General features: G+C 37.7%; 1 protein-coding gene across 7 annotated transcripts in view; it reads right to left on the reverse strand.

The window, feature by feature from the left end:
• Window positions 1–24,385, reverse strand: part of IQCH (IQ motif containing H) — a 255,954-nt gene that overhangs the window by 213,216 nt on the left and 18,353 nt on the right. For all 7 annotated transcript variants that reach the window (XM_017851107.1, XM_017851105.1, XM_017851104.1 and 4 more), the window contains exon 4: window positions 12,109–12,226. In XM_017851107.1, the coding sequence (XP_017706596.1) occupies window positions 12,109–12,226 (118 nt within the window). The remainder of the gene's footprint in view (window positions 1–12,108; window positions 12,227–24,385) is intronic.

A 24,385-nucleotide genomic window follows, 5' to 3' on the forward strand; every position in this document is an offset into this window, starting at 1 on the left:
AATTTTGAAAATCGTCTTTCTTAATGAGATCAAAATTCACAAAATTAAAGATTCTTCCCGGGTTAGACACAAATGTATATTGCTGTATCATACTACAGCACAATATTTTTTTTAATGTTTGATTGTTGAGGCATCCATTTTAAGGAACTTGGGGTGAGCTGGTGTTTATCCTGGGTAGAATCAGATGACTGCTGAAGTCCTTTCAAAATTGAGATTCCAGGAGAGTCTAGTATTAGGTTAATAATCATAATAATACCCCAAACTGAGTACTTTCCCATGTGCCAGGTATTGTGCTATTTGGGAAACTATGCATTTATTCCAATTTTTGGAACCTGGCTTTTAGACTGCCTACATCACATTCTTTGGAACGGCTTTACCCTTTTGCTTTTGCCCAGAATTATTCTGAGTTTCATCAGTAAACAAGGTAGGTATCCAAGCTGAACAATAGGTATTGTCTAGAATGAGACAGTTACAACACAGTGATAGTATGTCCCTGCCCTAGTGGTTGGTCTTGCATGAATAATGATTGTGTGTCTGTCTTCTGCAGTGTTTTCCAGAGTAGATTCTATGAACATTGCGAGAGAGATAGCTCTTCTTGTGCAGAAAATCCTATGGACTATAGAAAGTTTAGTGTCCTTGGCCCACTAAAGGCCAGCAGTGCTCCAAAAACATTGTAACAACCCCAGAAGTCTCTCTGCATTTCCCAAGGCTCCCAAGGAGGACCACTGTACTACATTCCATGTGGAAACGGATCATGCTGTATTTGCATTCCAGAGCTGGGCCCAGTGAATTGCACAAATGTGACACTCAAAGTTTGTTGAGTAATCTGAATTGTCTCACAAACTGCCTTCACAATTTAATTGCCTTCAAAATTACAAAATAAAATCTCCAAGAATGCTTTCAACACTGAAATTATTAGGCTACGGGTAAAGCCTTATATGATATGTGCTATATTTCTTCTGTTCAAAAAAATGTGTTTTCAAGTTTTAACATTTCTGAAATCAGCCTTTCTTACATGTGATGTCAAAAGAATCTTGCCAGTCACTACCCACAAGAGTAAGCTGTGATGCAATTGTGCAACTCAGACTAGCCAAGAGTAAGCATATGTTCATACCATCATCACCACAATAGAATTTTGTGCCCTAGAAGTACCACAGGTGCTTAAAATTTAAGTTACACTAGTATTTCTGATTTTTGCTTAAAACACCTTTTAAAAGATTACATTTTGATGCAGCATTAAAATAAAAAAGTTATTATAGATGGAGAAATTATGTCATAAACCCACATAGCAAATCTCATAGAACAGACTCTAGGATTTTCAAAGCTATGGAGAACTGGTGTCACCAGTTTATATAATCATTCAGGTACTGAACAGCTCTGACAGAAGCCTTCCACTGATTTTCAGGAAAAGGTGTTTAACTTTCAGGGCTGGGAGTTAAGTTAAGGAAAATATGAAATTATGAGTTGGACCAAATAAGACAATGAAAAGAAACCCTATTATATTTCATTATGCCCCAGAATTATATTACCAGTCAAAAGAAGACAAAAGATTCAACTTCACAAGTCAGAGTTGTTAAAAAAAAAAAGTCTGTCATCATGATGCTGCATGTGATGTCAAACGGCCAAAAGTGATTTGGAAGAATCTTTAGACTGTGAATAAAAAGGCTTAGACTCAAACTTTGTTACATGGAAGTTTGTGTAATATACATTATTGTTTGGTTTTTTAAATTATGCTTTTAAACCTGAAAATCTCTTATTGATTTGTGATCGGAAATTTCAACTACATTACTTACTCATCATTTTCATTTGATGTTCTCTTTGAGAGATCCCATCTTCTCAGACTTGTGCCACCCCTAAATGTTGATAAGAGCAAATCTATAGCTTATTCTCAGATTTATTTCTTCTGACCTCCATACTACAGGTAGGTACATTCAGTTGCCTGTTAGGCATTTCCTTTTTGGAAGGGTCCACAAGTATCTCAGATTCAACACTGTATGAAACTGAATTAATCTTATTTGCCTACTCCAATCATCATCTCAACATATCTGCTCCTTTTCCTATGTCTCCCATCTCAATGAATGGTGTAACTACCACCCAGTCTCCAAGCTGGATACTTGTGGGTTATCACCGACTCTCTCACTCACTTTTTAATCCCCCAATCATCAAGTCATGTTAGTCCTACCACTAATCATGGTCTGTTTTTCTTTATGCCCATGATCACTGCAATAATTCAGACCTTCATCATCTCTCACCTGGATTGCCACAAATTGGATGATGAAGTTCCCAGAGTCTACCTCCTACTTCAATGTCTTTTTCCACACTGCTGACAAAACGATCTTTTCAAATCACTATTATGATCATGTCATTCTCTAATTCCCTATTTAAAAATTATAAATAGTTCTCTTTGTCACTAATGTAAATTTAAACTCTTTCACATGATATAATCTTAGCAAGCTGCATCATTATCTAGCTCTCCCTTATCTCTTCTTCAACCTCATCTCTTGATTGTCCTCAAACAATACTGTCTACATTTTAACCACAAGGAACTCATTGGGTTCCCCCCAAATAAGCCATACTCTTGTTTATGGCCATGTATTTGCATATTTCCTCCACTGTGAGTACCTTTCCTCTCCGATCCTAGCTGGCTGAGACTCAGCCCAGGCATCATTGCCTTTGTAAAGCCTCTCCCATCCCTGACCAAGTTTGCATAAGCCCACCCTTTCTCTTTGATTCTGTAGCCCACAGTGCTTCTCTCTGTCTCAGATGATGTTTATTGGTCTATCTCCCTCAACATATTCTCAAAGACAAGTCCTCCAGTGCTTAGAAGAGTGCCTAACTTAGTCATCAATAAGAACTTTGAATGTAAATGGACTAAACTCTCCAATCAAAAGACACAGAGTGGCTGAATGGATACAAAAACAAGACCCAATGATATGTTGCCTACAAGGAACACATTTTACCTATAAAGACACACATAGACTAAAATAAAAGAATGGAAAAGATATTCCATGCAAATGGAAACCAAAAAAGAGCAGGAGTAGCTATACCAGACAAAATAGATTTCAAGACAAAAACTATAAGAACTTAGAGACAAATGTCACTATATAATGATAAATGGGTCAATTCAGCAAAAAGATGTAACAACTGGAAATATATATAAATATATATATATATATATATACCCAATACTGGATCATCAAAATACATAAAGCAAATGTTATTAGAACTAAAAAGAAAAACAGACCCAAATACAGTAAGAGCTGGAGACTTCAACACCCTACTTTCGGCATCAAACAGATCTTCCAGACAGAAAAATCAACAAAGGAACATCAGATTTGATCTGCACTACAGATCAAATGGACCTAATAGATATTTACAGAACATTTCATCCAATGGCTGCAGAAGGCTCTATGTGCAGATCAGCACATGGATCATTCTTAAGGATAGCCCAAATGTTAGGTCACAAAAGAGGTCTTAAAACATTCAAAATAAATTGAAATAACATCAAGCTTTTTCTCTGACCACAATGGAATAAAACTAGAGATCAATAACAAAAACAATTTTGGAAACTACGTAAATACATGGAAAGTAAACAATATGCATCTGAATGACCAGTGGGTCAATGAAGAAATTAACAAAACTGAAAAATTTCTTGAAACACAAGATAATGGAAACACAACAACATACCAAAACCTGTGGGATACAGTGAAGGCAATGCTAAGAGGGAAGTTTATAGCTAGCTATAAGCAACTACATCCAGAAAAAGGAAAACTTCAAATAAATAACCTAACAATGCATCTTAAAGAACTAGAAAATCGGCTGGGCGCGGTGGCTCAAGCCTGTAATCCCAGCACTTTGGGAGGCCAAGACGGGCAGATCACGAGGCTCAGGGAGATCGAGGACCATCCTGGGTCCGATAACACGGGGTGAACCGTTCTCTACTCAAAAATACAAAAAAAACTAGCGCAGGTGGTGGGCGGCCTGCTAGTCCCAGCTACTCGGAGGCTGAGGCAGCGAGAATGGCGTAAACCCGTTTAGGCGTAGGCTTGCAGCTGTAGCTGAGATCCGGCCACCTGCCACTCCAGCCTGGGCTGAACAGGAGCGAGACTCCGTCTCAAAAAAAAAAAAAAAAAAAAGAACTTAAAAATCAAGAGAAAACCACCCAAAATTAGCAGGAAGAAAGAAATAATAAAAGATCAGAGCCCAGAAATAAATGAAATAAAGTACAAAAGATCAATGAAACAAAATTGAAAAGATAAATTGACAAACCTTTAACCAGACTAAGAAAAAAAAAGAAGACCCAAATAAATAAAATCAGAGATGAAAAAGGAGCTAATACAATCAATACAATCAATACTGCAGAAATTCGAAAGATCATTAATGGCTACTATGAGGAATTATTTCAGATTTTTGGAAAATTCAAAAGAAATGTATAAATTCCTAGATACATACATCCTACTATGTCTGAACCATGAAGAAATCCAAAATCTAAACAAACCAATAACAAGTAGTGAGACTGAACCCATAATAAAACATCTTCCAGCAAAGAAAAGCCCAGCACCCGATGACCTCACTGTTGAATTGTACCACATATTTAAAAAAGAACTAACACCAATTCTATTCAAACCATTCCAATAAACAGAAGAGGAAATACTTCCAAACTCATTCTACAAGGCCGGTATTACCCTGATAACAAAGCCAGAAAAACACATTAAAAGGAGAAAAAACTATGGGCCAATATCCCTGATGAATATTGATGCAAAAATCTCAAAAAAAAAAAAAAAAAAACACTAGCAAATTGAATTCAACAACACATTAAGAAGATAATTCATCATGACCAGTGGGATTTACCCCAGAAATGGAAGGAGGGTTCAACATATGCAAATCAATCAATGTGATACCTCATATCAACAGAATAGAGGACAAAACCATATGATCATTTCAACTGGTGCTGAAAAAGTATCTGATAAAATTCAACATCCCTTCACAAGAAAAACCTTCAGGAAAGTGGCGACAGAAGGAACATATTTCAACATAATAAAAGACATATATAGGCCGGGCACAGTGACTCACACCTGTAATCCCAGCACTTTGGGAGACCAAGGTGGGCGGATCATTTGAGATCAGGAGTTTGAGACCAGCCTGACCAACACGGTGAAACCCCATTTCTACTAAAAATACAAAAAAAATTAGCCGGGTATGGTGGCCTGCATCTAATCCCAGCTACTTGGGAGGCTGAGGCAGGAGAATCACTTGAACCCGGGAAGCAGAGGTGACAGTGAGCCCAAATCGCACCACTGTACTCCAGCCTGGGTGACAGAACAAGACTCCATCTCAATAAATAAATAAACAACTAACTAAATAAATAAAAGCCATATATGATAGACCCACAGCTAGTATCATACTGAATGGGGAAAACTGAAAGCCTTTCTCCGAAGTTTGGGAACATGACAAGGATGCCCACTTTCACCACTGTTATTCAACATAGAATGTAATGTGAAGTCCTGGCTAGAGCAATCAGAAAAGAGAAAGAAATAAAGGGCATCCAAATTGGAAAGGAAGAAGTCAAATTATCCTTGTTTGCAGGTGATATGATCTTATATTCAGAAAAACCGAAAGACTCCACCAAGAAACTACTAGAACTAATAAACATGTTCAGTAAAGTTGCAGGATTCAAAATAAGCATGCAATCATCAGTAGCATTTCTATAAGCCAACAGCATACCATGTGAAAAAGAAATCAAGACAGTAATCCCATTTACAATAGCTACAAATAAAATTAAATATCCAGGAATTAACAAAAGATGTGAAAAATCTCTACAATGAATACTACAAAACATTAATGGAAGAAATTGAAAAGGATATCAAAAAAAGGAAAGATATTCCATGTTCATGGATTGGAAGAATCAATGTTGTCAAAATATCCATACTACCCAAAGCAATCTACAGATTCAATGTAATCCCTATTGAAGTACCAATGACATTCTTCATAAAACTAGAAGAAACAATCCTAAAATTTATATGGAACCACAAAAGAGCCAGAAAAGCCAAAGCTATCCTGAGCAAAGAGAATAAAACTGGAAGAATCACATTACCCGATTTCAAATTATACTACAAAGCTATAGTAACCAAAACAGCATGGTACTGGTATAAAAACAGACAAATAGACCAACAGAACAGAATGGAGAACCCAGAAATAAGACTGTACACCTACAACTCTGATCTTTGACAAACTGACCAAAAAAAAAGCAATAGGGAAAGAATTCCCTGTTCAATAAATGATGCTGGAATAACTGGTTAGCCATATGCAGAAGATTGAAACTGGACCCTTTCCTTACACCACACACAAACATTAACTCAAGATGGATTAAAGACTTAAATGTGAAACTCCAAACTTATAAAAACGCTGGAAGAAAACCTAGGCAATACCATTCAGGACATAGGCATGGGCACAGATTTCATGACAAAGATGAGAAAAGCAACTGCAACAAAATTTTTGTCAACAAAAATTGAAAAATGGGATCTAATTAAATTAAAGAGCTCCAGAACAGCAAAAGAAACTATCAACAAAATAAACAGACAACTTACAGAATGGGAGAAAATTTTTGCAAACTATGTAACCGACAAAGCATGCATCTGTAAGGAACTTAAACAAATTTCTGAGAAAAAAAAAAAAACATTAAAAAGTGGGCAAAGGACATGAATGGACACTTTTCAGAAGACGACACACATGTGGCCAATGATCACATGAAAAAAAGGTCAACATCACTGATTATTAGAGGAATGCAAATCAAAACCACAATGAGACACCATCTCACACCAGTCAGAATGGTGATTATTTAAAAGTCAAGAAACAACAGATGCTGGTGAGATTGCAGAGAAATAGGAATGCTTTTACACTGTTGGTGGGAATGTAAATTAGTCCAACCATTGTGGAAGACAGTGTGGCAATTCCTCAAAGATCTAGAACCTGAAATACCATTTGACCCAGCAATCCCACTACTGGGTATATGCCCAAAGGAATATAAATCATTCTATTACAAAGATACATGCACATACATGTTCACTGTAGCACTATTCACAGTAGCAAAGACACAGAATCAACCCAAATATCCATCAATAATAGACTGGATAAAGAAAATGTGGTACATATACACTATGGAATACTATACAGCCATAAAAAGGAATGAGGCCATGTACTTTGCAGGGACATGGATGGAGCTGGAGGCCATTATCCTTAGCAAGCTAATGTGGGAACAGAAAATACCACATGTTCTCATTTATAAGTGGGAGCTAAGTGATAAGAACACATGGACACATAGAGAGGAACAACATACACTGGGTCCTATTGGAGGGAGGAGGGTGGAAGGAGGGAGAGGATCAGGAAAAATAACTAATGGGTACTAGGCTTAATACCTGGGTGATGAAATAATCTGCACAACAAATCCCCATGACACAAGTTTACCTATGTAACAAATCCGCACATGCACCCTTGAACTTAAAAGTTAAAAAACAAACAAGCAAACAAAAAGCCCAGATGAATGGATAAAGAAAAAGTGGTACATATACACAGTGAAGTACTATTCAGCCACAAGAAAGAATGAGATCTTGTCATTTACAACAACAGGGATGGAAATGGACTTCATTATGTCAAGTGAAATAAGCCAGGCAAGCAAGGACAGGATTCACATGTTCTTATTTATTTGTGGGAGCTAAAAATTAAAATAGTTGAACTCATGAAGATGGAAAGTAGAAGGATGATTACTAGAGTCTGGGAAGGGTAGTGTGGGTTAGTGGGGAAGGAAGGATGGTTAATGGGTACAAAAAAATAGAAAGAATGAATAAGAACTAGTATTTGATAGTACGACAGAGCAACTATAGTCAGTAACAATTTATTGTACATTAAAAATAACTAAAGAGTACAACTGGATTGTTTGTAACACAAGGAATAAATGCAAGCTTGAGGTGATGGCTACCCCATTTACCCTGATGTGATTATCATGCGTTGCAAGCCTATACCAGAATAGCTCATGTTCCCCATACATATGTACACCTACTATGTACTCACAAAAATAAAAATAAAATAAATGAAATAAATAAAAATTTGAAAATGTTTGGTAAATGAATATACTGATGCTGTACAATCCTCTACATCTCAAATTGGGGCACTACTGGGAGTATGTGGTAGTGTGACAGGAACATAATAAACGAGATATATTATTTGGGGCATGAGTTTTATCTAAATATTTTGAAGTAAAATCCATTACTTTTACATTGAAACAAAAATGGATATATAATGAAATGGAGTTAAAAACTGCTATAATTTATATGCCAAAGCATGAGCTATCAAAGATATTTCCCACTTACTTTGGGCTCCTTAGACTCAACCCCAGAACCTATAGGGTCCCACTTTCCCTCTTCTGTTGTCATGGATAGTCAATAGAAAAAAAACTCAGAAATATCACACCGTATTACATTTCTATCCTATTTTATAAACATAAAATAGCATATATTTTATGCAAATAATTGTATGAACATAACTTCATATATAGCGTTTATGAACAAAAATGGTTTTTATTTGCATGGCTCAAAATGTTGTTTCAGTAAAAGCAAAAAAATTCATAACCAACTCAAATCCTACATATCTGCATATGTACTTGTACTGTATATACACTATTACAAAGGGGAATGAGTGGACAAATAAACCCACTGTTAACACTGGTTGCCTCATGGGATTGGGTAGTTTGGTAGAGGGTGCGGGTTAAACAACTGGCTTTGCCTTTACATCTTCATATTATGTTTGTCACAACAACAAGCATGTATTACTGATACATTTGGAGGAAAAAATTAAAAATTAGTATTTTAATAAGCAAAAATGGAGCCCATATTGATTTCGCCCAGTTATCTGCAAATTCTGAAAATTAGACTTTATATTCCAATGCTACTCGCTGATTCGATTTTTTTCAAGAGAAAACCTCAGAAAGTGAAAGATTAGTGTAACGCTTCTGTTTTAAATTGTAAATGTTTCTGAGTATGCTTTTTCAAATTAAAAGAGGCTTAATAAACAATTTCAAATTACGATTCTTAATTACAATTGAGCAACTCCTAACTGTTTGTCATATAAGCTTTTGGTATGAATTTCAAAACAGCTATCCACTTTTGGGGAGAGAGAGCTTAAAGAAGTGACTGGGGTTTCACCTGGTTTAAAAGGTTGGAAGTGGGCAATTAAAGGTAGTAACATCCCAGTTGGATTTCAAAACTACTTAATAATACAAGCTTTTATGGTGGTGTAGTGGGCATGTGTAACAGCTGGCAAGACAGCATTGTTTGTCTTTGACTTTACAGTGCAAAATTAGGGCTCTTTTTAATGTCAGAGGATATGCATTTTTAAGCAGATGTCGCAGATATTAGAAATACAACAACAATAGTAATCCAGGCTCTGGAGGCAAAGTCAGGGTGGGAAATAGCCCATGCTCCTTTTTAAGAGAAGCTCACCCATCCTCATAGCATCTAAAAGAACACAGTGCATCTTCATGAACATTAGTCAGGATTCAGAGTTCTTTGGGGCAAATAAATTTCTGGTCATAGTTTTGTTGTTTTTTTCCCAGAACAATAATAGCAATTATACATTCTAAATTAGCCTAATTTCATACATCTTATTTCATTGTTCTTATAAATCAGAGACCTCCATCTAATCTCTGGTCTTGGGGACCATCTGTGGACCTCCTGAGATTCTTGGCCAAACAAGTAAAAAAAATGACTGAAGAAGTGATTTAACAGTAAAGAAGATGAGAAATTTAAGCTCCCTTTATCACAGCATTCTGTTTTATTTTTATCAGAGCTTTTATCATTATTTGGTATTATCTTATTGATGGTCTATCTTTCCCCACTAGAATATAAGCTCTCTGATGTCAGGGATCTGATCTGTCTTATTCAGCCTCTAATAATTGTGGGCACACAGTAAGCACTCCTCAGAGAGTGGCTGACAGACCCAGTGTAACAAGTGCAAGGACAGAGGTAGGGCTTTGGGAGTTCACAGGAGCCTGAACTGATATTTTACATGGAGATGAGCACACTCTTAGAGATCACTGTGGTGGTTTCATTTATCCATTCAACAAACATTGATGCAGAATCCTCTGTGAAGGAAATACAAATATTTTACCCCAAAATATATATCTCTGACATATTTTGAAATAGTTGCCACAGGGCCAGCAAACAGAAGTGGTATTGCAAAGCTGTCTTTTGTGGAGAAATTTTGCTTCTGTAAAGAATCTCCACCAGTGCTGCCAAGGCTCCCCTTTCCAGTCATTTCCTGGATCTGGGAGAGACTGAGTCTGATACCTTTAAATGACTGAAAAGAAACATTTGCCATCTATTCTGTCTGAGCGAGGCTGCATCTATACACAAGGCCGTCTTTGCTAGCCAAGCCTCTTCCTTTCTCCCTCTTATAACCTGTTTTGCCACTGAACCTGATTTATAAACATAACCTGGTTTTGGCCATGCCCTAAGCCCCCATTCTTTCTGCAACCCCAAGATGATACATAAGCTTCTGTAACTTATTGGGATGTTGGGTCTTCATACTGAAGGCTCCTGTGTATACATGTTAAATAAACTCGTATGCCTTTTCTCCTACTAATCAATCTGCCTCATGTTAGTGATTTTCAGCAAACTTTTAGGAGGTCAAGAGCCCATGGCCCACACCCTAGGCATAATATAACAATGAACAAACTGATACAGGTACTGCCCTCATTAAGCTTATAATCTAGTGGGAAGATAGACATGTAAAAAGTCATACAACTGGCCACACGCGGTGGCTCATGCCTGTAATCCCAGCACTTTGGGAGGCCGAGGCAGGTGGATCATGAGGTTGGGAGTTCAAGACCAGCCCGGCCAAGATGGTGAAATCCCATTTCTACTAAAAATACAAAAATTAGCCAGGCGTGGTGGCGGGTGCCTGTAATCCCAGCTACTGGGGAGGCTGAGGCAAAGAATTGCTTGAACCTGAGAGACGGAGGTTGCAGTGAGTCGAGATCACGCTATTGCACTCCAGCCTGGGTGACAAGAGTGAAACTCTATCTTAATAATAATGATAATAACACCTCCTTCTAGGGTTGTTCTGAAGTTCAAACAAGTTAGTATTTTCAAAGTACTGAAAACAGTTCCTGCTACCCAAAAGAGGTGAGCTAGTATTACTTTTAAGTCAGGGTGTGCTATGGACTGAATGTTTGTGCCCCGCCTCCCCCCGCCCACCAAAACCCATATGTTGAAATCCTAACCCAGTGTAATGGTGTTAACAGGTGAGATTTTTGGGAGATAATTAGCTCATGAGGGTAGAGCCCTAATGAATGAGATCAATGCCCTTATAAAAAGACACACAAGAGCTTGCTGGTTTTCTCTCTCTCCCATGTGAAGAAACAAATGAAGAAGGCTGTCTGCAAACTAGGAAGAAAGACCTCACCAGACACCGGATCTGCCGGCACCTTGACCTTTGAATTCCAGCCTCCAGAGCTGTAAGAAATAGAATTCTGTTGTTTAAGCCACCCAGTTCACAGTATTCTGTTACAGCAGCCTGAACTAAGACAGGGACAAAACAGATACAAAATTGAGAGAACACTCAATGGAGGCAAAGTCAGAAACGTATTGAGCTCTATTCCTTGCCACCTCGCTCTATTAAAAAATGTGAAGGCATTATGTCTCGATTTATTTTCTTCTGAAGAAAGCTCTTTTGTTGTAGAAATTGACTATGCCATGAACATACCTGAAACAACTATAAAATGAAATTCTAGAAACAGACCTATACATTCATTATGTTTTCTAACTTAGAACACAAAGCAAATTTCTTACTTTACTCTTTTTTAAAAAGTTTTTAACAGCTTCATCAAGATGTAATTAATATACCACAAAATTCACATTTTTAAAGTATATAATTCAATGGTGTTTACTATATTCACAGAGTAGTGCAATCATCACCACAATATAATTCTAGAATATGTTAATCATCCCCCAAAGAAACTTCATACCCATTAAAAGTCACTTCTAGTCTCTGCTCCTCCCAGCCCCTGGCAATCACTAAACTACTTTCTGACTCTATGAATTTCTCTATACCTACCTTTGCTCTTGGAAAGACATGCAGAGATGAACTGTGCTGTCTTTGGGATCGCCAAAGTTTACCCTCAGATTCCTGAGGGAAAATAAATGATTTCTGATCAATTACAGTCGGAAGTAACCTAAGTAAAAAGAAATGGAATTTAAAATCAAATTTGCTATCTTAAAAGCTTCTCAAATTATAATTTTAAAACAATGCTTCCTAATTAAGCTCATATTTTATAGGAAATATTCTATCGGTAATTACAATAAATTAAACTAATCTTTATCTTTTTTGCCACTGTAAAACTGTAGTCGTTTTATTAAGCATAAGAATTTCCAAGTCTGATAAAGACCATTATAGCATGAATAAAAAGCTCTATTTCTGGCTGAGTTTATATGATTAACAACTGAAAGAATTACTGTACTATAAAACATTCTTGGTAAAAGAAAATACATAATGTTGTATTTTGTTTAATAAAATCAAATTACAGGAGAGCCAATGTTAAATATATGCAAAATGATGGTCCCTAAGTGGTTAATACTTATATTCTTGAAATCTCTGCTATTTTATATAGTTGTAAAGATTTAAATATCAAAGGTGGTTAAACATTTTCCTTATTAAGCAGTGCATAGTTCCATGGGAGTGCAATATAAAAAAAAATAAAATTGTAAGAATGAGTATTTGTGTGGTATGTTATGCCTTAAAATTTTTAATTTGAAAGCAAGTTCAAGATCTTTAAGATTATCAATATAATTATTACTAACAAAACTCACCCACCAATAACTCAATACAACTCAATAACTTGATTCTATTGTGATACCCACTTTTGCAAAATTATCATTAAAAAGCAACTAATGGAGTTCTAGTTTCACTCCAACATGTAATAAGCTTGGAAGTTGTCATTCCTATTCTCACAACAAGAAAAAAGCTGAATGAACCAAAAACAACTCTTCTTCTATCTATCAGAGCATTGAGATCACAGGGTAAACTGCTGTCCTGAAAGCTGGAGAGAGGAGTAGTATAAAGCATCATAGCTTGCAGGGAGCAGAAGCCTGAGAGAAGTCAGCTGTTGGAACCTGCACTGACAAGACCACTTAAGCTTTAATCGACACATTTCTCGAGGCTCAGTGTGGACTAGCTTGAGAGTTAAAAATTCTTGGGGGCAGGGAGGAGAATCTTAGAGGGTCCCATACTGTTGTAAGTTTTACCTCCAAGAGCCCCAACGTGTTCTCACTGTGAAGATCAGAGAATCTGCTCCTGCTTCCAGCAGCGGGAGAAGGAAATAGCCATTTTGGAATATTCCCGGGGAGCTCTGTTCTTCGGTCTATTCTCTGTAACGAAGGCAAGCTCTCAAGGAAACTGTCTTACCAAAGCCTTATCTGACCTGAGGAAGGGCAATTAGACAACTTCCACCCACTCTAGCCTTCCTATCTCACTAAAGGGGAGGAAATGCTAAGAAAAACTTGTCAAGGTAACAGCCCAGGGCAAAGACTCACCAAAAGACTGAGACCTAATTATAGGAGTATAGAATGCTTCCTTCTACACACCCCTTACCACCACATTTACAGAGCCCCTGATAACAGAAGATTATAGATGAAAGACAGCAAAGTTTAGACTCTTTTTAAGAAGGGGTTTCTAGGGAAACCCAAAGACAAAACAGGAGACAAAAGGGTGATAAAACAAAGATACTGCTTTGGGAGGCCGAGGCGGGCGCATCACAAGGTCAGGAGGTTCGAGACCACAGTGAAACCCCATCTCTACTAAAAATACAAAAAATTAGCCAGGCGCAGTGGTGAGCGCCTGTAATCCCAGCTACTCAGGAGGAGGCTGAGGCAGGAGAATGGCGTGAACCCGGGAGAGCTTGCAGTGAGCCAAGATTGCGCCACTGCACTCCAGCCTAGGGGACAGAGCAAGACTCTGTCTCAAAAAAAACCAAAAAAACAAAAAAAACAAAGATACTAGAGGGAATGCTCAGATGCCAACAGTTAATAGCAAACAGTGTAACTCCTAGTCAGATAAACATAAACCCTCACACTGAAGGCCTATTTATCTTAAATGCTATTACCCAATGATGTAATGATGGTATATAGGCTTCAATAAAAAATGATGAGGCATGCTAAAAGGAAAGAAAAAAACAGTCTGAAGAGACAAAGCAAATATCAGAACCAGATTCAGCTGTGCCAGAGATTTTGGAATTATCAGACCAGAACTTTAAAATAACTCTGATTAACAGGCTAAGGGCACTAATGAAAAAAGTGTACAACATGCAAGACAAGATAGGTAATGTAAGCAGAGCGATTTAAACTTTAAGAAATAATCAAGAGAAAATGCTAGAAATAAAAAGCATTGTTTTAAGAAGTGAAGAATGGGCCAGGCGCGGTGGCTCAAGCCTTTAATCCCAGCACTTTGGGAGGCCGAGGCGGGTGGATCACAAGGTCAGGAGATCGAGACCACCCTGGCTAACACGGTGAAACCCCGTCTCTACTAAAAAAATACAAAAAACTAGCCAGGCGAGGTGGCGGGCGCCTGTAGTCCCAGCTACTCGGGAGGCTGAGGCGGGAGAATGGCGTAAACCCGGGAGGCGGAGTTTGCAGTGAGCTGAGATCCGGCCACTGCACTCCAGCCTGGGTGACAGAACGAGACTCCGTCTCAAAAAAAAAAAAAAAAAAAAAAAAAGTGAAGAATGTCTTTCATAGGCTTATCAATATATTGAATATGGCCAATGAAACAAAATCAGTGATCTTGAAATGTCAATATAAACTCCTCAAAGTGAAACGCAGAGAGGAAAAAAGAATGAACGAACAGTACAGAATATTCAGCTACAAACAGTGTGACATACTCATTATAGGAATACAAGAAAAAGAACGGACAAAAGAACCAAAGAAATATTTGAGTAATAATGGCTGAGAATTTTCCAAAATTGATGACAGACACCAAACTACAGATTCAGGAATTTCAGAGAACACTGACCAGGATAAATGCACAAAACAAAACAAAACAAAACCCTACACCTATACATATCATATTTAAACTATGAAAAACCAAAGACAAAGAAAATCTTGCAAGAAGTCAGGGAGAAAAAAACACCTTACCTATTGATAATAATTATACTGAACTTTTTTTTTTTAAGGAACTACGCAAGAAGAGAATGAATTGAAATATTTAAAATGTGGAAAGTAAAACCCACTAACCTGTAAAACGATCCTTCAAAAGTGAAGGGGAAATAAAGATGTCTTGAGACAAATAAAAACTAAGAGAATTTGTTGCCTGAGACCTGTCTTGCAAGAATTTCCTGTTAAAGGAAATTATTTGGAGGGAAGAAAAATTATATATGTTTGCTATGGGCTATATGAGGCAAAAGGAAAACCCAGGACACTCACTACCATGCTGTTCCTTGTGTCTCAAGACCCTCAGCTGGTCTGCCTTCTCTCCGTCTTGCAGAGTCTTTTAAAGTTTGTTTTACATATAATGTCCAGAGTTTTTAGTTGTACTTAGCAGGAGGCATAAAACACAGTATGTCACCACCTTCCCAGAAGTGAAAGTATCTTGGTGTATTTCTTAAATCCTTTTACTTCCATGGATGATGTGTTTAGAAGTGAATTTAGATACTGGTAATTGAATTGAGATATAATTTTGTACCCTGCTTTTTTCTCCCTCAGCATATGCTGTGAGAAATTTTCCATGTCATTAAAATTTCTTCAATATCAGTTTTAATAGCTACATAACATACATATAGATGTGTTAAAATGAATTTAATCATTCTTTTACTGTTGATACTTAAGGTATATCCAAAGTTATTGCTTTAGGTACAATGCTAAAATGAACATACTTATACAGACATTAATGTATATCTTTCCCTATTTCCTAAGATAATTCTTAGAGCTACAATTACTAAATTAAAACATATTTATTTATTGAAACAACATCTCACTCTGTCACCCAGGCTGGAGTGCAGTGACACAATCATGGCTCACTGCAGCCTCAATATCCTAGGCTCAGGCAACTCTCCTGTCTCAGTCTCATGTCTCAGTCTCCTGTCTCAGACTATAGGCACATGCCACGACACTCAGCAAATTTTAAAAAATTTTTTGTAGAGATGGGGTTTCACTATGTTGCCCAGGCTGGTCTCAAACACCTGGACTCAAGTAAGCCTCCCACCTCAGCCTCCCAAAGTGCTGAGATTACAGGCATGAAGCACCACATTCGGCCCAAAATAATAATTTAAATTTTTTCATATATATTGAAAAATTGCTTTTAAGAACTTCATGCTGTCTTCCAGTTCCAAAATGGCAGCATAGAAGCAAGCTGGCTTCATGCTCTCACAACAGAAAACTAAAAACAAACATACATTACCGAGATTATTACCAGCAATAACCCAGAACCCAAAGATGAGGATGAAACAGTTCCCGGGGCCATGGAGAAGTGAAAAAACTCCAAGCAGATGGAAAGGAACTCAGATTTCCATATCCGTGACTCCCCTCTCCACAATCTGCCTTGCACCCAGCATGTGAAAATATTTCCCTCAACTCATGATTTCTTCACTAGAAAAAGTGAGATCAAGGTTGACAACCAGCTTCCCTATCACCTTGGATTCCTGACAAAAGACTTGTCCCTACCTCAACCCATGGGAAGTATCAGGAGTACTTGAAGGGACAAATATCCCTGAGGACAGCCAGAGACAAAGTGGAGAGGTGAGACAACCATCCAACCCTAGAAATTCTGCTCTATAACTAGGCCAAGGGAGACACCAAATCAGAGTGGCAGTACCACGCTGTAGGAAATATGTTCCACAGGTCCCCTTGGCACAAACCCTTGGCCAGGTGACCCACATTGCCAGAATATCCCCTTTGGGACCTCTTCCATTTGGGAGAGGCAGCACTCTGATCCTTTATTAGATTCGACGCAAACCTGGGCTTAAGGTGCCATCTAGTGCCAAAAAGGAGACAGCAACCTAGTGGGGGCGGGGAGGGAGATACAAATTACAAAGAAAAAAGCAAAATATCCATTAAAACCAAAACAAGTCAGAGAGAGAAGACTGGAACAAATAACTAATCCTTTAATGCAAAGAAACAGACATACAGCCACAACAACAGCAAACAAGGAACCATGACTTCCCCAAAATGAACAAAGCAAGGAACCAGTGACTGACCTTAATGAGATGTTGATATGCGAGCTCACTGACCAAGAACAAAATAGCAATTACAAGGAAACTCAGTGATCACCAAGATAACACAGAAAATCAATTAAGAAATTTATCAAAGAAATTTAACAGAGATTGAAATAATAAAAATAAAACCAAACAGAAATCTTGAAATACATATGCTGAACTAAAAAATTCAGTAGAGACTCTCAACAGCAGAATGGATAAAGCAGAAGAATCAGTGAGCTTGAGGACAGGCTATTTGAGAACACACAGTCAGAGAAGAAAAATATAAAAAGGAATGAAGATCACCTACAAGATACAGAAAATTCCCTCAGAAGACCAAATCTAAAAATTATTGATGTTCAAGAGAGAGTTGAAGAAGAGTAAAGGGTAGAAAGCTTATTTAAAGAAACAATAACAGAAAACTTTTGAAAACTTTAGAAAGACATAAATATCCAGGTACAGGAAGGGCAGAGAACATCAGATAGATTCAACCCAAATAAGACCATCCCAAAATATACTAATAAAACTCTCAAAGGTCAAGGACAAAGAGAAGATCCTGAAAACAGCAAGAGAAAAGAAGCAAATAGCACATAAAAGAGGTCCAGTTCATCTGGCAAAGGACTTTTCAATGGAAACTATATAAGCCGAGAGAGTGTGAAAACATTTTCAAAGTGCTGAAAGAAAAAAACTGCTATCGAAGAACACTGTATCCATCAGAGGTATCCTTCAAATATGCTAAGATAAAGTCTTTCCAAGACGGACAAAAGCTGAGCGAATTCACCATCACCAGACCCATGTTACATCAAATGCTAAAGAGAGTTACTCAATCTGAAAGAAAAAAATCACTAATGTGCAAAGAGAAAACACTGGAAGGTAAAAAACTCACTGGTAAAATTAAGTACATAAACAACCTCAGAATACACTAATACTCTGTGGTGTACCACCTACTCAAACTCAAGTATGAAGCCTATAAGATAAATCTATTAAAAACAGTAATAGCTACACAACCTGTTAAAAGATAGGCAATATAAAACTATGTAAGGTGAGACAAAAAAAAGTCAAAATGTATGGGGGCTGGACTTAAATTGTAGAGTTTTTAAACTTTTTTTGTTTCTATTATTTTTTAGTGATCTCAGATAACATTATCTCTTTAAAATAACTCGTATCTAGAAGATGTTTTCATAAGCTTCATGGGAACCACAATGCAAAAAACTATAATAGATACATTAGAAATAAAAAGCAATGGGCTGGGCATGGTGGCTCAGACCAGGCATGGTGGCTCGTGCCTGTCATCCCAGCACTTTGGGAGGCTGAGGTGGGCAAATCACTTGAGGTCAGGAGTTTGAGACCAGCCTGGTCAACGTGATGAAACCCTGTCTCTACTAAAAATACAAAAATTAGCCAGGCATGGTGGCAGGCGCCTATAATCCCAGCCACTTGGCAGGCTGAGGCAGGAGAATTGCCTGAACCTGGGAGGCGGAGGTTGCAGTGAGCTGAGACTGCAACACTGCACTCCAGCCTGGGCAACAAAAAAATAAATTAAGTAATTAAAAATAAATTAAAAAGCAATGAATTAAAACATACTACCAGAGAAAAATAATCTAACCACAATGAAAGACAGTAAGAAAGGAAGAGAGAATTTATAAAACAACCAGAAAACAAGCAACAAAATGGTAATAGTAAGTCTTTACTTAGGAATAATAAGACTGAATGTAAATGGATTTAGTTCTTCAATTAAAACACAGTGCGGCTGAATGGATAAAAGAAACAATACCCAACTATATGCTGCCTGCAAGAAACCCACCTCAACTACAAAGACACGGACTGAAAGTAAAGACATGGAGTTGATATTCCATGCAACTGGAAACTCCAAAAGAGGAGTAATTATACATAGATAAAATGGACTACAAGTCAAAGACTGTGAAAAGAGTCAAAGAAGGTCATTATATCATTAAAGGAGTCAATTCAGCAAGTAGATAGAACAATTATAACTGTCTATGTACCCAACACTGGAGCACCCAAGTATATCATTCCAATAGATGCTAAAAGACATCTGATAAAATTCAACATCCCTTGTCTTATTCTGTTTGTGTTGCTATAAAGGAATACCTGAGGCTGGGTAATTTTTTAAAAAACAGATTTATTCGGCTCATGCTTCTGCAGGCTATAAAAGAAACATAGTGCTAGCATCTGCTTCTGGTCAGGGCTTCAGGCTGCTTCCATTCATGGTAGAAGGTAAGGGGAGACAGTACATAGAGATCACATGGTGAGAGAAGCAGCAAGACAGAGGAAGAGGTGCCTGTCTCTTTTCAACAATCAGTTCCCATGGAGACTAAGAGTAGAATTCACTCACTCCCATGAGAATGGCACCAATCCCTTCATGAGGGATCCAGCTCCACAATCCAAACACCTTCCATCAGGTTCCACCTCTAACGTTGGGGATCAACTTTCAACATGAAACTTGGTGGAGCCAAACAAACCATAGTATCCCTTCATGATAAAAAAAAAAAAAAAAAAAAAAAAAAAAAAAAAAAGCCTTCAGCAAACTGGGTATAGACGGAATATACCTGAAAATAGTAAAGGCCATATATGACAAACTCATAGCCAACATCATACTGAACAGGGAGAAACTGGATGCCTTTCCTCTAGGATCTGGAATAAGACAAGGATGCCCACTTTCACAACGTTTATTCCATATAATACTGGAAATCCTGACCAGAGCAATTAGGCAAGAGAAAGAAATAAAGGCATCCAAATTGGAAAGGAAGAAGTCAAATTAGCTTTGTTCACAGACAACATGATCTCATATTTAGAAAAACCTAAAGACACCACCAAAAACTGTTAGAACTGATTAATGAATTCAGTAAAGTATACCCACTATGGAAAACAGTATGGAGGTGCCTCAAAAAACTAAAAATAGAACTACCATAAGACCCAGCCATCACACTACTGGGTATATATCCAAAAGAAAGGAAATCAATATATTGAAGAGAGGTTTCCATTCCCATGTTTATTGCAGCATTATTTGTTTATGCAATAAACAAAACTTGGAATCAACCTAAGCGCCCATCAATGGATGAATGGATAAAGAAAACGTGGTATATATACACAATGGAATATTATTTAACCTTAAGAAACAAAGGAATCATATCACTCATAGCAACATGGATCGAACTAGAGGTCATTATGTTGAGTGAAATAAGTCAAGTATAAACAAAGACAAATATAGCTCATGTTCTCACATGTGTGAGCTTAAAAAAAAAAAAAAGTGGATCTCATGAATATAGAGAGTAGATTGGTGGTTACCAGAGGGCAGGAGAGGGACAAGCGGTGTTGAAGAGAAGCTGATTAATGGGCATAACATACAGTTAGAGAGAAGAAATAAAACCTAGGTTTTACAGATCAGTAGGGTGACTATAGTTAACTCGACTCTACTGTACATTTCAAAATGCCTAGAAGATAATTTGCATGTTTCTAGCTTAAAGAAAAAATTAGTATTTAAGGTGATGGAAAATCCAATTACCCTGGTTTGATCTTTACACATTATAAGAATGTATCAAATTATCACATGTACCTTGAAAATATATACAACTATTGTGGCTGGGCACAGTGGCTCACGCCTGTAATCCCAGCGCTTTGGGAGGCCGAGACGGGAGGATCACGAGGTCAGGAGATCGAGACCATCCTGGCTAACACGGTGAAACCCCAGCTCTACTAAAAATACAAAAAATTAGCCGGGTGCGGTGGCGGGCGCCTGTAGTCCCAGCTACACGGGAGGCTGAGGCAGGAGAATGGCGTGAACCTGGGAGGCGGAGCTTGCAGTGAGCCAAGATTGCACCACTGCACGCCAGCCTGGGCGACAGAGCAAGACTCCATCTCAAAAAAAAAAAAAAAGAAAATATATACGACTATTATATATCAACAAAATAATAAACTGAATGAAGAAAGAACTGTGTGCTAATTTACACTTCCACCAGAAGGATAAAAGTATGCCCAGTTGCTGTACCTTCATCAGCAATGAGTATTACAGTGGTTTAAATTAATTTGTTTTGCTTATTTTTGAAGAAAAAATAGTAATACATTGTTTGATTTGCATTTCTCTGGTTTATCTGTAAGATGAAACATTTTTTTTTTATTTGTGTTTCATCAGTTACCAGCGGCATTAAACACTTTGCACATGCTTACTCCTTACTTGCATTTCTATCTCTGTGAGTGGTCTGTTGACGCCCTTCTGTCTATATCAAGTGTTGGGTTGTTGTTGTTGTTGTTGTTTTGGCAAGTATACTTTGTATTTAAGAATCTTAGCAATTTTTGTATCATTTCTGTTGCAAATATTTTTCCAGTTTGTTGTTATGTTTTATTTTGTAATTCTGTTTTAAAAGTTTGTTTTTTTATTTTAAAAAGTTTCAAACCTAAAGAAAAATGGAAAGAACAGTGAGCATGCAAATGCCCCTCACATAGATTACCAAGTGTTAACATCTTGTTATGCATGCTTTCTCTCTCTGTGTGTGTGTGTGTGTGTGTGTGTGTGTGTGTGTGACTAGAATGTGGTCAGTATCGTATATAATTGCACTGGAACAACCCAGAATAGATGGGATCCATGGTGTTTCAATAATTGAATGACAAGACACCTTCTAATCTACACTCACCATTGAACAAAAACCTGTTACCCTCACTTTTTCTCACTATTACTTGCTTTGTTCTTGTTTCTTTCTTCCCCCCCACCAAATAGTAGCACAACAGAGCAAGCATAAAACGAAGATTTCTGTGCAGTTCTGATAGTGCTGTACAGATGGCAGTCACCCTCCTAGTGTCAATAAGCAAAGCATGGTCATTAAGAACAGTGTGAGCAAATATCAAGAGCAATAAAATTTATGAAAGCCAGCAATGGTAAGAGGAGGAACTATCCTTTGACATAAAAGAAAAATCATTGCCAAAGTGTGGATAACAGTGAAACCTATTTTGAAAACAACACAAAAGCACTTTGAACTCTTTTGATAATGTCCTTATCATTGTTTCAAGATTACTGCTAGAAGAATCTTGCATTTGCTGGCATTTGCTATCATCACTTTGTGTACCTACTGGTTTGTCTCTACCAGGCAAAACTACCAGATTTTCCCTTAGGCAATGCTGGCTAAAAAGGAAAACTATCTTTTGTGAAAATTAGTCTTTCTGATTTTCAGGCAGATATGGAGCAAAGAGTGCTAGGTTGTAGATATTTGATTAGGATTCCAGCCTCATCAGTGATTATGCATGTGATCTAGGACTGGTTTACATGAACTCTCTGAGCCTCAGTTTCCTCATCCTTAAAAAGAAAGAGTAAATATTTACCTTGTAAGTTTAAAGAAAGTCCTTTGCAAACTGTCAAGGGTGTTATGAAAATATTAATGATGATCATGAAGATCATGATAAAGATGACAATGAAGAGGATCGTTATTGCCTCTCTGTTCTAAATCCTTTTTCAAGGTGTATCCAGGGATAGTATTCATTTGGAATGAGCTCTCCCTATTTCCTGGGTTTCAATAGATAAAGTGAAGCACCATATCTAAACAATGTTGATTCTCAGTTACTCATAGGAACTGTGCTCTGCTGTCACAGGAACAAACAGAGATCTGCAGTCATTATATGCCTTCCCTCTCAGAAGGAGTTGCTGCCCTGGGACTTTTGGCCTCTGATACTTCATCAGCCTCACAGTTTGAGCAGGCACTGGCAGTTCCTGCTAGCCTGACTGCCGGGTTCCAGTCCTGGCTCAATCCTAGTGCAAGAGGTACTCCAATCCTTCACAGCAACCGGGTAGTAGAATTTCCAGGACCAAGCTCTCAATCATACAGAGAAAGGCCCTCTACGTGTCCAAAAAAATATTGGTTCCAGGCAGTCATGCTCATCTCAGAGATTCCTAGGACAAATCATCTGCATTAGAAATACCAAGAATGTTTGTTAAAATGCAGATTCTAGGATGCCCTCCTGAGAGCCAGTGAAAGAAAACTGCAAATAAAAGTTTGAGAACCTGGCCGGGCGCAGTGGCTCACGCCTGTAATCCCAGCACTTTGGGAGGCCGAGGCGGGCAGATCACGAGATCAGGAGATCGAGAACATCCTGGCTAACCCGGTGAAACCCCGTCTCTACCAAAGACACAAAAAATTAGCCGGGCGTTGTGGTGGGCGTCTGTAGTCCCAGCTACCCGGCAGGAGAATGGAGTGAAACCGGGAGGCGGAGGTTGCCGTGAGTCGAGATCGCACCACTGCACTCCAGCCTGGGCGACAGATATAGGCTCTGTCTCAAAAAAAAAAAAAAAAAAAAGTTTGAGAACCATCACTCTAGACCTGTTGTCTCTCAAATACAGTACCCACATCCCGAGTGATACATAAGATGATGCCATTGGTCATGTGAGGAAAGTATAAGAACTTCTATTTACATTTAAAAAGAAATAAATAAGAAATTACTTTGTACTACCATTCAATATTCAGCCTGTCACTCGATCCCTCATGTGGTAACGTCCCTTGCAGCTCTGAAGGCAACCTGAGAGTGGAGTCTCCAAACCACAAAACAGTGGACCAGCACTGGTGTGTTTGCTCTCAGAGCATTAGAATGGACTGCAGTTTACTCATGCAGTGGGTTTATGAATTGTGTTATTTAATTTCAAGTGTGCTAAGACTGAAAAAACTGATGTGTCTTAAGGCCTTCTGCAAAAAGCACATTGTATTTTGAAGATAATGATAAGCATCCATGAACAAGAAAATGAGAGTTGACATTTTTACGCTCAGCATGAGCTTTTTTTCTTCACCCACATTAGAAAGTAAAAATGATGATGATCCAATCCAACTTTTAAGAAAAGTCAGCCAAGAAAACCCCAAAACTTATCCAGAAGACTAACTGAAATTATGGACTTACACCTATCATCAATGCTAAACCTCACCTAAGTATAGAGTATGATGTCTTGAGATATTAATTACAGCCGGTATAAAGCCATCATAATTAACAAGATTAAGCAACCAGAACATCATAGTTAATGAACACTATTAGCAAGAACTAAAAGTTTTGTGCAATTCATACAATTTTTAAAAATTTTAAACATACTTATTTTGTATTTATCTTACTAAAATTATATGTTGGTACATTTTATAATGTATGTACTATATATAATAAAAATAT

The sequence above is a fragment of the Rhinopithecus bieti genome, unplaced genomic scaffold (assembly GCF_001698545.2).
Source record: "Rhinopithecus bieti isolate Rb0 unplaced genomic scaffold, ASM169854v2 scaffold_31548, whole genome shotgun sequence".
In the NCBI taxonomy this organism is placed as follows: Eukaryota; Metazoa; Chordata; class Mammalia; order Primates; family Cercopithecidae; genus Rhinopithecus; species Rhinopithecus bieti.